This window comes from Paroedura picta, chromosome 14, assembly GCF_049243985.1.
Source record: "Paroedura picta isolate Pp20150507F chromosome 14, Ppicta_v3.0, whole genome shotgun sequence".
Lineage (NCBI taxonomy): Eukaryota > Metazoa > Chordata > Lepidosauria > Squamata > Gekkonidae > Paroedura > Paroedura picta.
In genome coordinates this window covers 17521418-17539777 of record NC_135382.1, presented here as the reverse complement: position 1 = coordinate 17539777, position 18360 = coordinate 17521418, and the positions used below count along the sequence as shown (strand labels likewise).

Below are 18360 nucleotides of genomic sequence, written 5' to 3'. Positions count from 1 at the left end.
GTGCACTGAATGTGCACCATCCCTTTATACAGCATCTGCATGTATGACATAACTTGCATCTCGGAGCTGATTACAATGTCCTTGAAGGTAGGTTAGTATGCATGTATGTATGTATGTATGTATGTATGTATGTATGTATGTATGTATGTATGTATGTATGTATTTATTTATTTATTTATTTATTTATTTATTTATTTATTTAGTATGTTTTACTTATATAAAATAAATATAAACCAGTTTTATTTATATAAAACCACCCTCACTGGAGGCTCAGGGCGGTTTACATAAAAGGTATAAACAAGACATGAATCAATCCATGACACATAAATGACTGTAACAATAATAATAATCTGATAGTTGTAACAATGTAAACTGTGCACGCAGTGCAACTGTGCAAACAGGTCCAGAGCGCATTGATGGAGTTCTGGGAGGGAGGGATTAGGGGCCTTTCAGACGCTGTTGGTTATGACCATTCTTGCACTACAGGGGGATGGGAAAACAGAACATAGAGAATCAAGGCTTACTTAGGGCCACCAGGAAAGGGAGTATGTGAAGCAGAGAGAAACTGCAAATCAGTCCCCAAGTGGACTAATTAAACCAGTTTTCCTCAAACTCAAATGATAACAGAGGAGCAGATCCTTCCTGTGATTAGTGAAAAAAACCAAACCTTCAATGTCAAAATATTCAAGCTTTCAAAAAAAAAAATATCTTACCTATTATTGATATAGGCTTCCTAGCAAAACGTATCCTTCCCTTAATACCAACGTATTTGCTTCTGCAACCTGCCGACCAGAGCCTCACCACATATTCAGCACCGAAGAATACCACCAAGACAATTTCCTGAAATTTAAAAAGAAGATTTGAGGTTTTACAGCTAAAACTCTCAAAATGAGAAGAATGGTAAAACGCATGCAGAAGGTTCAATCGCCAGCATCTTTGAGGGAACATGGCTCGGATTCAGTAGAATGCAGCTTCACATGACCACATTACAAACATAAACACAAGGCTCTGGAGAATAAAACTGTCTTAGGCCAACATCTTATTACTTATTTATCATATTGCATGCGTAGTGTAGCATGCAGTCAGTACAAGGGCTGGCAGCCAGTTCAGAGGTGGTTTGCCGTTTCCTATCTCCATTGCATGGCCCCTATCGTTCCTCAGAGAAACTCCCACCCAAACACTAGGCAAGATCAGTCCTCCTTAGTTTTTGAGATTTATTTATTCATTCATTCATTCATTCATGAGCCTCTTGTGGCGCAGGGTGGTAAGGCAGCTGGCATGCTGTCTGAAGCTCTGACCATGGGGCTGGGAGTTCAGCCCCAGCAGCCGGCTCAAAGTTGACTCAGCCTTCCAAACTTCCGAGGTACCCAGCTTGCTGGGGGGGGGGGTAAAATGGTAATGACTGGGGAAGGCACTGGCAAACCACCCCGTATTGAGTCTGCCATGAAAACGCTGGTGGGCGTCACCCCAAGGGTCAGACATGACCCGGTGCTTGCACAGGGGATACCTTTACCTTTACCTTATTTATATACCACCCTCCCTGAAGGCTCAGATCTGATAGAACTGGCCTTACCTGGGCTATCCAGGTCAGGATGTCCAGCACCTGAAGGTCAACAAACCTCCATGGCGAGGGAGGCCTGATGTTTTGGCACTTTAATCCGAAAGTCCTTTGCTCTGGCACTCATCCATCTTTTACTATAAGACAATGGCCTCTAAAAATGATTTCAACTGGCAGGCAGGAACATGCCAGAGAAGGTGACCCTTTTGGTATTCTGGTCCCAGACCATAGAAAGCTTTACAGGTGAGCATCAGCCCCTTTGCTGTTAATTTGATTCCTCTGGACACAATTCAGTGCAGAGCTATTAAAACTGGGGAAATAGGATCTCCTTAACTTACACCTGCAGGCAGTACAGCTGCTGCATATCAGCTAAGATCTGTTCTCCAGACACTTTTGGGGGGGGTGATTAAAGAGAGAATTATAGTTTTGAGGGGCGAGCAAACCTAGAACTGGCCACCAGTACTGGGTGTATGTTTTAAAAAAATCTCTAGGAGATATTTAATGAAGGAGGATCTAAGCGGAATACATAAATACAAGATATGAAGAGAGATTTCAGGTGGGTAGCCATGTTGGTCTGAAGCAGCAGAACAAAGTTTGACCTTTAAGAACAATAAAGTTGAATTCAAGATATATGCTTTCATGTGCCTGCACACTTCATCAGCTATAATGGAATAAAATGTCTTCAACTAAACACACTGGTAGAGAAATAGCAGGGGTGTGTGTGTTAATTGCTGGGAAGGTTTAGCGAGAGTTCAGATGCATAATTAACTGGGCAATTATAGCTAAGATTGGATTGATAAGATGCATCAGTCACTTGAAAATGAGATCCCTTTTATCAAAGAGCTAAGCCATGTTCAAGTTTATGAAGGCCCCAGATGGATTTATGATAGGATTACAATGACAACATAACACAGTCAGCAACATTTCCTGTCTTGGATGAAGGACGGAAGGAAGCCCTACTCTGCTATTTGGCATTTAGAAGTTGGCATTCCTTACCACTATACCAAGCTGGCTCATTAGATCATTGACAATCTTAGGTTCGTCCCAAAGTTTGAAATCCGATATTAGCTGTGAGGGTTTTTTGCAAGCTGTTTCACAGAGAAAGTCTTGTGGAAGAGTATGGCACTGGGGGAAGTATGTTCCAGTGGTGGAGCCCTAAATGATGGGGTCACAGAGGGAGGCATACTCTCCCATATGCTATTCAATATCTATTTGTACTCCCTTAACCAGCTACTCCAGAATATGGAGATTGTGGCGGATTGGCTCAGGCAGAGCCAGCTGAAGTTGAATCCAGACAAGACGGAGAGACAGGTGATACAGCTCCCAGTGCTTGGTGGGGTGCAGTGAACCCTGATGCCTTCTGCCAGGAGTTTGGGTGTGATTCTGGTTCTCTCCTTATCAGTGGAGGCCCAAATCACAAAGACAGCCCACCTGACATTTTTCCACCCGCACCAGGCAAGTGAGCTGGCACCTTATCTCTCAGGCTCATCCATGCAACAGTCATCTCCAGATTAGACTTCTGCAACTTGTTCTATGCAGGTCTGCCCTTGAGACTGCTCTGAAAATGCCAACTGGTCCAAAATGCAGCAACTCGAGTCCGGACAGGGACTCAATGGAGGGCGCATGTGACATCAGTGCTCTCCCAGCCGCATTGGCTCCAAATTGGAGACCAAATCAGGTTCAAGGTTCTGATGTTAACCTTCAAGGCCATAAACAGTCTGGGACCAGTGTATCTATGGTATCATCTTTTCCTTCCTATGCCCCCCAAAGCACTAAGAACTGCAGATCAACATCTGTTCAGGATCCACAGCCCAAAGGAGGTGAGATTGCTGAGATGCTAAGTCTAACCTAATAGTTCCCATTGACTGGCAATTCTCTGCTGCAGAAGAGACCTTTCTGAACAACAGCTACCTGTGAGTCTGTGAGTGGCCCAAAGTCACCCATGGCAGAGTAGACATTTGAACGCAGATCCTGCATTCTGCAGGGGGTTGGACTAGATGACCCTGGAGGTACCTTCCAACTCTATAATAATATGACTCTATGAACCAGGGTCTCCCAGATCCAGAGCCTGAGATTCCAACCACTATGCCACACCAGCCATCAACAGATCTGGCATTATACACGGTCAAGAACTGCATTTGTAGCTTTCCATGTTATTACTCCACAGCAAGATGCCCGAGAGGTGTTCCAAACCCTTGAAGTTTTCACAGCATGCCTGCCCCAGAAATGGGGTATCACTGACCGAACCAGCAGGAATCCAAGAGGCAAAGCCAGGCATGAGGAAACGTATGCCTCGCTTAAATATTAATTACCACTGCTAATAGCTTGCAACAAGTCAGAAGTGATATGCTCAGGTTTTAAAGTTCAGGACAGAGGAGATTTAACCAACAGAAGCTCTTAACACCTTAAAAGGCAACTCCTGTTGTTGACTTCTCAAGAAGGGATCGTGCTTCCCCTCACATATTCATGCCAAGGCTGTTTACTACTGACTGGTGCATGCCCCTTCCAAGGGAACAATGGGGTTTGTTCCAAGCTTCCCCCTTCCTTCCTGCACAAGCAACTCCTGGCACACTGCCTCCACCCCACCCCCACCCCCCTTCAACATCTTTTCTGCATTTGTTTGGTACATCTAGGGAAATAGGGTTTCCAGCTCTGGGCTAGGAAATACCTGGAGATTTTGGGAAGGAAAGGTTTTGGGACCTGGGAGAATTCATTAGAGTACATTGTCATCAAGTCCACCCCCCAAAGCAGCCATTTTGTCCAGGGGAACTGAACTAAAGATCAATTAAAATACCAGGAGACTGTCAGGCCCCACTTGGAAAGACTGCATGCCAACATAGAGCAACGTAGCCCACCTCTCTGAATAGCAAAGTTTGAAGTATTTTTCTGGCTTAAGGATAATTTCTCTGGGAAAATGGCTATTCCACCAATGGAAGAGCCATGTCCATCCAGGAAAGTTTCAAGCTTTGCTGAATCGAGCAATAGGCTCCAAACCACTGCTTTAAGAAGAGTTCAGTGGGAGCCAAACAGTGTCATAATGTACAACATTCAGAAGACTGAAAGAAAACAGTGTTTTCTTTCTTTTTAATAAAAAAAAGTCTCATACGTTCCACTGCACAAAACGTCTTTCACAGGGCACAAGCATCTCTGACAATGTTCATACATTGCCTCAGGGTTAGTTAAACTGTGGCCCTCCAGATGTCCATGGACTACAATTCCCATGAGCGGATGCTGGCATGGGCTCATGGGAATTGTAGTCCATGGACATCTGGAGGGCTGTAGTTTGACTACCCCTGGTCTAGATACTCATTAGAATAAACCATCTGATATACTAACTGGATAATCTATTGAAGGAAACACAATGACTCCATTAATGTCTCTTCATTCAGTTCAAAAGTGCTACAAAGCAGGAATGGCTAACTCTGAACCCTAAAGACCCACTCATTTGGATCTTAGGGGCCAGAAAAAAACAAATTAATCTTCACCGCCACCCTTCAAAGCTGCCAACATGAAATAATGAATCTTCCCAGTTCTGGAGTATATAGACCTCTGATCCTTTAGGCTGCATGGCTTGTAGAGAGCCAGGTTTGCAATTACTGGCAAATTCCAGAAGTGCCAAATGACTACTGTATTCCCTGTAGCCCCAGCTACCATAACATGCATACAATAATATAAGATGAAATACTTTACACAGAGAATGTGACATTTGCTGGCCACAGAAACAAACAGCTTTTTCAGAGGATTTGATAGACTCATGGAGTTTATCAATGGCTACTAGCCATGGGGATTTGAGGAGATCCTCCACATTCAGCGGCACGAATGGCTCTGAATCCCAGAGCCAGGAGGCAACGTCAATGAAGGCCTCGGCCTCTATGCCCTGTTGTAGGCCATCCAGAGGAACTAGTTGGCCACTGTGTGAGACAGGAGGCTGGACTCTTTCAGTGCTGTGGTGAGCCCAGGGTCACCCAGCTGGCTGCATGTGGGGGAGCGGGGAATCAAACCCGGCTCAACAGATTAGAAGCAGCCACTCTTAACCACTGCACCAAGCTGGTGAGTTTTCATTTGGAATTTTTGTTCTGTTTTTCATAGCAAAATTTTATTGAAAACTACCACAAGTCTTGGAGAGTGGTGATATATAAATCAATTTAATAAAATAAATAAAATGCTGACCAGTTATACCACGTAGAGATTTCATGCAACATTTTAAATTTGGTTACTCACCATCCAAAAGAGCGTCCCAGTGGCAAATTCTGAGTAATGTTCTATAGTAGATAGAACACTGAAAATTAAACAAACCAGCACCAAAAGAAATCTGTAAGACCAAAAGAGAGCATGTTTTCAATGACACGGCCAAAAACATTTTCACTACACAACTGCATTTCTTCTCTAAAGGATATGTGCAGCCTTGCTACATGCTAAGAACAGAAACAAAGTTGGGCTTCTGGGAGCAATAAAGTCAAATATATATTTTAAACACTTACATTAAAAGGACATTTGATGCTATTGTTAAAGCAGTGCCTAATTTGAGAGGAAAGTGATTCTAATATCTGAACATATAAATAAAACGGAAAGAGGGTGCTGGGAGGAGTTGGGACTCATCGCCTACCAATCAGGTAGGCTGTCCTGGCTGTCCCATCCCTGACTGGCTGTCCATTCAACGAATGGCCAATCAAGAAGGGGTCCCATTCCTGGCTGCATCTCCCTCCAATTTCTTCCATATGGAAGAAGTCCCAGCTTGGTAAGTGGGACCTGGAGGGAGGGTGGAAGGCTGCCTGGGATGGCGGGGAGAGGAACAGTGTTCCCACCAGCGCTTGCCTCCAGCCACCCTGAAAAGGCCCACCAAGGCCTCTCCAGGCCCTGGCTGGCCTTCCCGGGGCAGGGGGGGGGCAAGCGCCCATTGTATTTTGAGATACAGCATGCTTTTTTGCTAGTTTTGATAACAAAGTCTGAATGTGATTCACCACAAATGCCTTTAACCTTTTTGAAAACGGAGATATTTATCTCCAACTGATGACCAATTATTAAGTTTGCTCTTGAATTGTTGTTTACGTCTAAAGCTAACTTCCCAACTAAATGGGATTTTCAATAGAGTATTTACAAAAGAGTAGCACCCTCCTAAGCCTGTCGACCTCAGTGGTCTTGGGGAAACTAGCTTTGCTGGGGATTGCACTGCCACTGAAACAGCAGTCATTTGTGCTCCATAGATGAGCCTTTGTGCTCCATAGATGAGCATGTTCAGCCCGAAGCTGGCTCTTTACAACCCATACAGTGAGGAGGATCACTGGTCTATCTGCTCCAGAACTGGGAAAACATTATTACATGTTGGCAGCTTTGGAAGCCGGTGGCAATAATCAATTTGTTTTTCTGCTCTGCAGGACCCTCAGTGACTCGGTCAATGAGCTGGTAGAGGTCTAGCATACCCAGCTGTTTGAAGCCCTCGTCGAAATTGCACCCCGATGCCCTCTACACTCCCGACCCAAACTAACTCCCTGGTACAGCTAGAAGCTGCACGAATGGACAAGGGAACAGAGATGGCTAGAGCGAGTTTGGCAAATGTTATAATGTTAAAAACATGTAAAAGTTCATTAGGTAAAAATAGCTTTTTCTTTGTGTACTGGTGAATTTCAATATTAACTACAGCTCAAGCCTGAATTTTCTAAGCTGTCAGGGTGAATCATGCTATTCTATAAGAGATTTATCAATCCAGAAGATCAGAAAGACAGAGAGACAGTTTTTCCATCACAGGGGGGGGGGGGGGAACCAGGGACATTTCCACAGTTGTTATTTGCTGATGCATCCTTGCTGCATTGACTTCTGAATGCCGACCCTGATTTTGCGCCTGGCATTCTACATTTGTGTTTTACTCTGGCACCATCCTGGAGTCTTTTTGTGGCTTGCATTTTACACATCCATTGGGAGAGTCGGCGTTCATGGCTCCTGCCTCGCCTCCCTTCCCTTAAAAAAAATTCAAGCATGCTCAATAATGCCATTCTCCCTCCCTCTTACTCTCCTCCCTTCCTCCCCCTCCAATGGGAAAGGTGCCCAAGTGCACCCCTTTTCATATGCTGTGTGGCTCATTCCTCCCCCCCCCCCCCCCACACACACACGCACACCTCTGCAGCCTTCTTGAAGCAATGCAAATTCAAAGACAGCTTGGGGGAAATGGTGCCTGCTTGTACCTTTGCTTTAAGTATGCCACTTCAGTCAAGCATTCTGTGTCATTAATTGCCTCCCCCCCCAATATAGTGCTTGTTATTTTTTCTTTTTTTAAACCCTCAGTGAATACATTAAGACACTCCTACACTGTAACAATTCCTCTCCATTCCTGGTAAATAGATGGAGAAGAAATGGAGGTAGTAACAGATTTTACTTTCCTGGGCTCCAAGATCACTGCAGGTGGGGACTGCAGCAAAGAAATTAAAAGATGCTTGCTCCTGGGGAGGAAAGCTATGGCAAATCTAGACAGCACCCTAAAAAGCAGAGATATCACCCTGCCAATTAAAGTGCATCTAGACAAGGCTATGATCTTCCCAGTTGCAATGTATGGCTGTGAAAGTTGGACCTTAAGGAAGGCCGAGGGTCAAAGAATTGAGGCTTTTGAACTCTGGTGCTGGAGAAGACTCTTGCGAGTCCCTTGGACTGCAAGGCGAACAAACCGGTCAGTCCTAGAGGAGATCAGCCCTGCCTGCTCCTTAGAAGGCCAGATCCTGAAGATGAAACTCAAATACTTTGGCCACCTCATGAGAAGGAAGGACTCCCTGGAGAAGAGCCTAATGCTGGGAGCGATTGAGGGCAAAAGAAGAAGGGGATGACAGAGAATGAGGTGGCTGGATGGAGCCACTGAAGCAGTAGGTGCAAACTTAAATGGACTCCGGGGAATGGTAGAGGACAGGAAGGTCTAGAGGAACATTGTCCATGGGGTTGCGATGGGTTGGACACGACTTTGCAACTAACAACAACACACTGTAACATAAAGACGGGGCTGTTTTTTATTTTTATACTTGGAGAAAGCTGGAGGAGGTTGTTGGATGAAATTAACAACATTCCTAGTCTCCCTACATGAAACTGACAGAGTGTTCTGTTGAACTTTCAATCTTGCTGGAGGGGAGACCAGGAGGCAGTGTGTGTGTTGTGCTTATGTTACTTTGGAACTGCGTTGTAACGCAATCATGTTCAAAACTTTTTAAAAACACAGTGGGAAGGGGAGGAGGGGAGGAGGGTGGGCACAGACATAGCATTAGTCAGATCTCAAATGTCATCATTTTGAGGCAGGAAACAGCGGGAAAATCAGACTTCTGAGCTTCCACTTTAGGTTACTTTGAATTCCCTCCCATGGGAGGGGGGAGTTCGCATTTTCTCAAATTTCACAAATTGCGCAGCACATGGGGAGTGCATTCGGCACTGCACCTGAATTGTGGGATTTTATTGTACAAGAAATGAAATTTCACGGAGCTGTATGAATGCCACCATGAAATTTTTAGTAACTGTGGAAATGGGCTTTTAATTTTTTCTCTAATAAATTTGTTTCTGGGCTATGTATAAAAAGGGCAGAACAAAATGTAATGTGGAAGATCTTCAGAGACTAAAGCTGCAAAAACACAAAAACGGGCATCAATCAGTATTTGTGTACAGTTGCCATACTTAAGCTCAGTACTAGCACAGTAAAACTTACTAGACAACTGCTAAAGCCAAGCAGGAACTGCCTGATCAGATGGCTGCAGGGAACACCCACAGAGAGTCATGTTAAACAGGTAGTAACAAGGCATGCGTGTGTAAAGCATTCGATACAGCTCACCAGCTGAAAGCACCACACGTGGATTTCTTAAAGGCTTGGGCAAACACCCATCACTTATGTTGGACAAGTACAACTGAGCAATGATATATGATCTGTGGGGCCAATGGCCATGCCACAGAAGCTAAGCCTGATGATGTTAGAGCTGTACAAATCCCAGTTCCAGTCCCACATGGGGGGGGGGGAGGGGGGCTTGCAGCAGAATTGATAACCTGACACCCTCGAGAAAGGGAGACTTCTGCATTCTTGTGCTGGTGAGCAAGGCAACATTCAAACACTTCCCGAAACTGCACCGAGTCACTTGGGAGAGGACGGGAGAGAGCCACTGGGAATTCGTTGACTTGAAATGCTCTGCACTTCTGTTGCACCTCTTGTAATGTTTTGAACTAAGACAAGGTGCAAATGGTATGTGCATGAGGGAGAAGGCTTGCCTCATTCATTACCAGTGACATAATGGATACTAGCCAATAGGGTCCAGTCATGATATTCTGACCACCAGTCTAACCACACTAGCTTAAGCTTGCTCGGTGAAGAAGAGTTGTTTTTTATACCCCACTACTCAAGGCAGTCTCAAACTGCCTTACAATCACCTTCCCTTCCTCTCTCCATAACAGATACCCTGTGAGATAGGTGGGCCTGGGAGAGCACTGACAGAATTGCTCTGTGAGAACAGTTCTAACAGGACTGTGATTAGTCAGCTGACTGCATGTGGAGGGGAAGTGGGGGATCAAAACCGGCCCTCCAGTTTAGAAGCCGCCACTCCTAACCTCTACACCAAGCTAGCTTCTCTTCTTCATTCATTCATGTTTCACTATGATCACTCAGAGTAGTGGATGCAGCTGTGAAATCAAACGGCGAATAACACTGGGCCAGAACGCAATGTTAAGCATGAAACGAATAAGGAAGAGTAAGGATATCGGCCTTAATATAAAGTGCCAGCTAGTCAACGCCATTGTCTTCCCCGCTGGACCCTGAAGAAAGAAGACAGGAGGAGAATAGATGCCTTTGAATTATGGTGTTGGAGGCGAATGCTGCGAATACCATGGACAGCCAAAGTTACCAACCAGAGGAGCAAATCACCAATGTAGAAGGCAAGATATTACGGATAACGGATAACATCATCATCCAGCGTCAACATCTCATCTCTAACCTTTACTCCCCAAACCTGGTTTTTACAACAGGTGTCTTCTCTGCCAAGCGGGGCGCCAGGATTCTTAGATTCTATCTAAATCGTTGCTTCTTTGGCCCATTTTTATTATCCGGGTGAAATGATGGTACTACTAAACAAGAAATTCAGCTCCAACCCTTCATTAGTACAGCATATCATCTATCCTAACAACCTCTCTGTTTGAGTATATGAAGGGGGGGGGCGGTCTCAGGCTGGTAATGCTTAGGACCCTTTTCATTTTGGCTTCAGACCGAGGGGCTTTACGCACCGGGATCTTTGAAGCAAATTGGTCACTGAATGAAAAATCGCCATTTAAAATAGTGGAATTCGTCGTTATGCATACCTGCCTTTGTAGTGGAATCCAGTTGCATTTTGTAGCGTTTCCCACAGGCTTCCGGTCTCGGCAGAAATCGCTAGAAAGGAAGCGCTATTGCCAAGCTCGTCCCGCCCCTGGCCGTCAAGCAGCCAATGGGCAGCCGTTAGCATGCTCCCAAACAGCCCCTTTCCCTTTAAGAAAGGTTTTTTTAAAAAAAAACAGACCCATTGTAACGAATCTGGGTAGATTCGTTGCAACGGAGAGACCCATCCAGCTGCCTAATGTGTTTGAGCTGTCGTTTGATCGTTTGATCGTTGCCATGCTTCCTCCGAGTGAAACCCCCCCCCCCTCTCACGGGCCCGATTTTCGGCTGAATGAATGTGTAAAAATTAATGGGAAAATACATCAGCAAACGGGCTTTTCTGTGGTTTGTGCTTAGTGACTAAAGGGGAAGGACTGAAGCCAGGGAAGCCTCTAAACAGAAAGAGGCTCGCTGGTGCGTTTATCCCCGCTCGCTCGGAGAAAAAAAAATGGCGATCGCTTCGCCGGAAGTTCAGAGAAGAGAGCCAGGGGGAGGGACTTTGTAGAAACCGCAACAATGTTAACGCACAGGTCTTTTTCGCTAGTGTTGCAGATTGGTTGCAGGAGTGTATCGCTTTCCGGAGGGTGAATCCACTTTTGGGGATTTCCCTGAAAGCGCTACAAGGAAGCGCTTTTTGCAGATTGGTTTCAGGTGTGTGGCAGATTGTCGACGACGTTGTGCAAAACAGCAAATCAGTAGCGTTTTCAATTGGCAACCATTGTGCTATTTTGAAGGCGTGCAAAAAGCCCCCTAGTTTTGGAAGTGAGGATATATTAGTTGCTCTAGCAGAGGCAAATTGACCATTATGGCCACTGGGACTTCTCCCTTAGAGGGTCAGGCTGGGCCCAGTCGCATTTCAATTCAGGCTGCCCTGAAGCGGCAGAATGGATGCTGCCTTGCAGATCAATCTCTGTGTGCTGGCCTACATATTTATAAAGACAGATCGCAGCATAAATATCTAGATCCCTTTCTTTACAAGGAACCAACCCTGGAAAAGCCTGCCTCTGGAAACGTCTCCTTGCTGAACAAAGATGGGGGCCATGAAACAATCTTTTTGATTCCAGATTGAATGCTGAGAATCATAGAATCCTAGAGTTGGAAGGGGCCACAAAGGCCATCTAGTCCAACCCCCTGCTCAACGCAGGATCAGGCCAAAGCATCCTAAAGCATCCAAGAAAAGTGTGTATCCAGCCTTTGCTTGAAGACTGCCAGTGAGGGGGAGCTCACCACCTCCTTAGGCAGCCTATTCCACTGCTGAACTACTCTGACTGTGAATTTTTTTTCCTGATATCTAGCCTATATTGTTGTACTTGAAGTTTAAACCCATTACTGCGTGTCCTTTCCTCTGCAGCCAATGGGAACAGCATCCTGCCCTCCTCCAAGTGACAACCTTTCAAATACATAAAGAGGGCTATCATGTCCCCTCTCAACCTCCCTTTCTCCAGGCTGAACATTCCCAAGTCCCTCAACCTATCTTCATAGGGCTTGGTCCCTTAAAAACCAATGACTTGCCCCTGTTCCCCAAAGCAGCTTTCACTGAAAGTGGATCCAGAGCACTAAAACAGAACAGCCTAGCAGCACAGCTACCACTTTTCTAAGTGACACAATATACCACGTTAGCATTTCAGCAATGAAACAGAAGGGGTGTGTGTGTGTGTGACCCAGCGTATCATCCAAACAGCACGGAAAGACTGTGCTTCCGGATTAGTGGATGACCCGAATAATCTCATTTGACCCAGTTCTGCCTCTGGCGGAATGCTGACACGTACTTCACTCCAGCCCAAATAAGAAGTTCATCCATTTTTAACATTACGTCCTTAAAAATCAAAACTCACTGGGACCAGATTTAAAAACCTTCTCTTTGGAAGAAGAATGTCCTTGAAGCCACCGTTACTGAAATCTTCGTTCACTGGAAAAGGCCTCCAGCCAAATACAGGAGAGCGTGGGGCACTCCAACAGACTGATCCGGCCGAGATCAGATGAAGGCCAGCATGGCCCAGATAACTGGCCAGCAAAGTGGTACATGTGATTAACATATTGTGACGGAGGCTCTGTGGAAGCTTAGCCTCCCAGAAAACCCAACCAGTATACCAAACACAAGCTAAAGTAACAACATCAGACTTGACTTTCTCTACAGCAGCTGTGAATTTTTTGAAACAGCTGGCCATTTTGATGGCGTGTGAACAAGTATTACAGCATAATACCGCCAATGTACCATTGGGTTTTGTGCATCGCTCCAATGCTTTTTAAAGAACAATTGTACCCACATGGCCTTGATCTGGATTGGGCTGCGGCACAAAGGGGAAGTGGTTTAGCTCTTCCACTTCTGTACAGATTCACTAATTCAAAAGTGATCCCTTCTGTAGTATTATTAGCCCTTAAGGGTGTTTTTAAACTTGCTTTTGTTCATCTTTTTGTTCTTTAAAGCAGGGATAGTCAGCCTGTGGTCCTCCAGATGTTCATGGACTACAATTCCCATGAGCCCCTGCCAGCATTTACTGGCAGGGGCTCATGGGAATTGCTGCCCATGGACATCTGGAGGACCACAGGTTGACTACCCCTGCTTTAAAGGGCTAATCAGAGCATGGGTACAGGGGAGGTCATCTATACTAGAAGAAGAAGAGGCTAACCTAAGGAGTCTCAAAGGGGCATACAATCACCTTCCCTTCCTCTCCCCACAACAGATACCCTGTGAGGGAGGTAAAGTTGAAAGAGCTCAAAGAGAACTGTTGACTGGCCTAAGGTCACCCAGATGGCCACACGTGGGAGTGGGGAATCCAACATGATTCTCCAGATTTGAGACCGCCACTCTTAACCACTATGCCAAGCTGGCTACATCCCTTCTCCAAACTAGGATCCTGCGCATTTTCAATTGTCCTTTAACGATAACTGGGAGATTTGATCACGGATCTCATCTGTTTGAATCCTAAATGACAAGAAGAGATGAGACAATGGGAAAGAAAGAAAGAAAGAAAGAAAGAAAGAAAGAAAGAATGCAAGAAAGAAAGAAAGAAAGAAAGAAAGAAAGAAAGAAAGAAAGAAAGAAAGAAAGAAAGAAAGAAAGAAAGAAAGAAAGAAAGAAAGAAAGAAAGAAAGGAAGGAAGGAAGAAAGAAAGGAAGGAAGGAAGAAAGGAAGGAAGGAAGAAAGGAAGAAAGGAAGGCAGAGGCCAGGATAGCAAAGAATGAATGGAATACATATACATTACTGGGGCAATGCCATTGTCTTGCCATTGTGATCCCACATGCAAGTGGGGGAAGCCACATTGTTGGACAAACAGCCAATCTACTCCAGCCTTTGCCAGTGTTGGCCTAACACCGGTGCTCCCTTTTACATTGCAAGATTTGAGTCCCATGAAGGAGTGCCCCCAGAAAGTGCAGACAAGAAAGTTCCAGTACAGATCCCTACAAAGAATGGCTACACACTGACCCGATGAAAACGTGCATTAATGGATTGACGTTATTAACTGATAACAGCTTGTCCTATTCTATTAACATTCTGTTCTCTACCTGTTCACACTTCAATAAATGCATGTGGGCATGTGCTCTTAATCCCAAATTGGGTTTGTTTTTAGGGTATGTTTGAGACCAGGTTCGAGCTTAAAAATAGCATTTCCAAGAATCCAAGCTGCAAGGTCAAATATGTTCTGCCCAACAGATAAAAACAGTAAATCAAGGTCTGGCATGAGCAAATGAGAACACTGAAAGCTATACCAAGCTGATCTGTGTGTGAAATGCTTTTAGTGTCACCGGGCAAGATAACTATTACATTAAGCAGGCAGCGTCTATCCCCGTCCCTAACAGTGTGGTCCTAAGTGCAGCTATAGCCTTCTAAATTCCAGTGAAGTAAATAGGTATAGGAGGGAACAACTCTGTTTAGGATGGTGCTGTGAAGTTCTTACCTCATGAATGTCCTAGGACAATGGTCCCCAACTTTTTTATCACCGGTCAACGCTTGACAATTTTACTGAGGCCCAGGCAGGGGGGGGGGCGAGATAGTCTACTCCACTCCTCTCGAACACTGCCCTAACGCTCTCTGACTCTGGTCGCTATAGGTAAAGGTAAAGGTAAAGGTATCCCCTGTGCAAACACCGGGTCATGCCTGACCCTTGGGGTGGCGCCCTCTAGCGTTTTCATGGCAGACTCAATACGGGGTGGTTTGCCAGTGCCTTCCCCAGTCATTACCCCAGTCATTACTGGTCGCTATGGTAATGTTTAAACATCCCTTCAAAATATGATACAGATACGCCACAAAAACGAATATAAAGAACATTTTACTTTCATGAAAATTTTAACCTGCGATAACGACAAATCAATGGGAGCCCTGAGGAGCGAAGGCAAATATCCTCAAATACCTTGAAAAAGACAAGAAGAAACTCTATGTTCTGCAGCTGGGTTGAAGCACGCTTTTTGCCTTTTGCCAAGGGACTGATCTACAGACTGAGAGCGGTCCACGGACTGGGGGTTGGGGACCACTGTGTAGGATATCTCTTACTCTTTCCATGACAAGAAAGTGGCAACATTCATTGCAGTTTTTGCCATGTATAAATTTTGCATGGCTTTTGGTTTCAGGTTTTCTCCTCAGGCACTTGTTTTTCAAGGCCTGCCCTGAGAAGGACACCTGAGGTTTACCTCAATCCTGCTAACAATTTTCACAATCTTTGCCTCTGGGCAATTAACACGACTGGGTTGCCTTCCATGTGCATTTCTAAAGATGATCAGGTTATAGCCTTAATGGTGGGTCAAGATCAGGCAACATCTGCAGGGATGACTGACTTCACTGTATTGTGGGGATGCCAGCCTCCAGTTGCGCCTGGGGATCTCCTGGAATTCCAGCTCATCTCCAGACTACAGAAATCACTTCCCCCTGGAAAATGCGGCTGTTTTGGAGGGTGGACTCTCTGACATTGCATCCCACTGAGATCCTTGTATTTCCCAGGCTCCACCGTTAAATCTCCAGGAGTTTCCCAACCTGGATCTGGCGACCGTACCCCTCATATCTCCTGTCAGTAGCCAGGGGGCAACCTGGCAACTCTACTGTATAGTAACTGTGGAAACAATTTATGCAACTGACTTCACATTGCTGTTGAATTTTAAATTCCGATATTTGTAACCCACTTTTCTTTCCAACAGAGGCTGAAACCAGCTGACAACATATATTCCCGTCCTCAGTTTTACCCTAACAACAATTACATTCTAAAAGAAGCTATTCATATTATTACCAGAAGTCTGCAACCAATCATGCCTTCACTAGTCACTAGATTCAAGTACAATTTACTGGTCCTTTTTTAGAAGAAGAAGAAGAAGAAGAAGAAGAAGAAGAAGAAGAAGAAGAAGAAGAAGAAGAAGAAGAAGAAGAAGAAGAAGAAGAGTTAGTTCTTATATGCCGCTTTTCTCTACCAGGAGTCTCAAAGTGGCTTACAATCACGTTCCCTTTCCTCTCCCCACAACAGACACCCTGTGAGGGAGGTGAGGCTGAGAGAGCCCTGATATTAAGAAGAAGAGTTGGTTCTTGTATGCTGCTTTTCTCTACCAGAAGGAGTCTCAAAGTGGCTTACAGTCACCTTCCCTTTCCTCTCCCCACAACAGACACCCTGTGAGGTGGGTGAGGCTGAGAGAGCCTTGATATTACTGCTCAGTCAGAACAGCTTTATTACTGTTGTGGCGGACCCAAGCTGTCACCCAGCTGGCTGCATGTGGGGGAGCACGGAATCAAACCTGGCTCTCCAGGTTACAAGTCTGCACTCCTGACCACTACACCAAGCTGGCTCTCACCAGAATCATGATGACTGAAAAGGATCTCTTGCCAAACTCAAAGCGGCCTTTTCTTTACATACACATACACCTGTCCCCTCTTTGAAAGAGGCTACCTTTCCTCCATGAGCTCGTGCACATTTAACATTCAATGCCAAACCCTGAATTTAAAAAATCCTCCCCACACAACCCCCACCACCCATTCCCCCCCCCCATTTCTAAATGTGACCAGGAAATTGACTTTTGTCCCATTAAAACTTGGAACTTGCGATTTGAACCCCAGCAGTCACAAAATCCAGATGCATCCAGCAACACTGGATTATTTGCATACAGGATTTGATCAATGGTGATCTTAAGTAATGAATAACTTTCTACTTCTTCTTTTTTTTCTTTTTTGGACCAGCATAACAAACAAACTAGAAGAAGGCAGGGGTACAACACCCTCGCTGGATTTCTGAAAGAAATCTTTAAATAATTGATCAGCTAGGAAACTTTGCATGATATTTGATCATGTTTGTTTCCTTAAAAGGTACTTTAAGATATGGAGGTATTAAATACTACATGAGGTCAACTGTTATGGTAATTTCAGAGTTACTAGGGTAACGTGTTCCATCCAATTTTTGACACCTTGTTTTGTTATGAATATAGTTCTTAGATGAATTTTTTCCACTATTCCCACTGGCAGATCACCTTTGCATGGGCTTTTAGCTAGTTAATCATGTCCTGGGGTAGTATAAAAGAGTCAGTGAAACTATACTAGTTATGCTGTCTCTTTTCACTTAAAATCATATTTTCACATACAGAGGTGAGATTTATTCAGTCATCCTTCAGCCACATGTACTTGATTAACAGAGAAATTATCTCCACATCATGCAATCGCACAGGAATAATATGTTTTAAATGCTTTTAAAAATGACCCCCCCCCAAAAAAAACCCCAGGAAAACAGAAAATATAAATATGAAAACATACAGGTTGAATCTGCAAGCTTCTAAAATGTCTAGTGAAATTAGGTTCCAGCACTAATATTCAGTGTTTAAGAAATGGCTAACAGTATTATTACATTTGTTTCCTGGCCTAACAAACCTTTACCTGTTACAAAGTATATTTAATTTGTAATATTTAATGCATTTTATATTTAGCTGCAATATGTAATTTATAATTTTTATTTCAATGCAATAATTTCATATGTTATTGTCCAAAATAATACATCTCTTATAGAAATGGTTTTTAAATCTCCCTCCCTCCCTCCCTCCCTCCCTCTCTCTCTCTCTCTCTCTCTCCCTCCAGATATACACTGGAAGCCAAACTAAAGGATGACTGAATGGATCTTCCTAGTATTTTTAATAAATATATAACATCTCTTGGGACCCCAGTTTAGATTTCACCACTCAAAACTACCAACCACCTGCCATTAACACTACGGGAATGGGACTAGGTTCAAAATATTCCTAATATTAGGATGTATTAAAAAGCAGTTAAATTAGTCTTAGTGGAGGACTGGCTCCCTTTAGGTAGAGTTCAAAATCTGCATTAATGTCTGAAGAGCATTTTCATAATTCGGTTTCATTGGTATGCCACACCATGAATATTAATGAACAAATTTATTAGATACAGCATATAGCCAGCCATTCTTAGATCAAACAAATATAAAACATGTAATACAAAATAAAACATTTTAAGAATAATATTAAT

At 44.3% G+C, this 18360-nt stretch overlaps 1 protein-coding gene across 2 annotated transcripts in view; it reads right to left on the bottom strand.

The window, feature by feature from the left end:
* Positions 1–18360, bottom strand: part of LOC143823994 (potassium voltage-gated channel subfamily KQT member 1-like) — a 280017-nt gene that overhangs the window by 248419 nt on the left and 13238 nt on the right. For both annotated transcript variants that reach the window (XM_077310777.1, XM_077310778.1), the window contains exons 3-4: positions 5780–5870; positions 714–840 (exon numbers count right to left, since the gene is read on the bottom strand). In XM_077310777.1, the coding sequence (XP_077166892.1) occupies positions 714–840; positions 5780–5870 (218 nt within the window). The remainder of the gene's footprint in view (positions 1–713; positions 841–5779; positions 5871–18360) is intronic.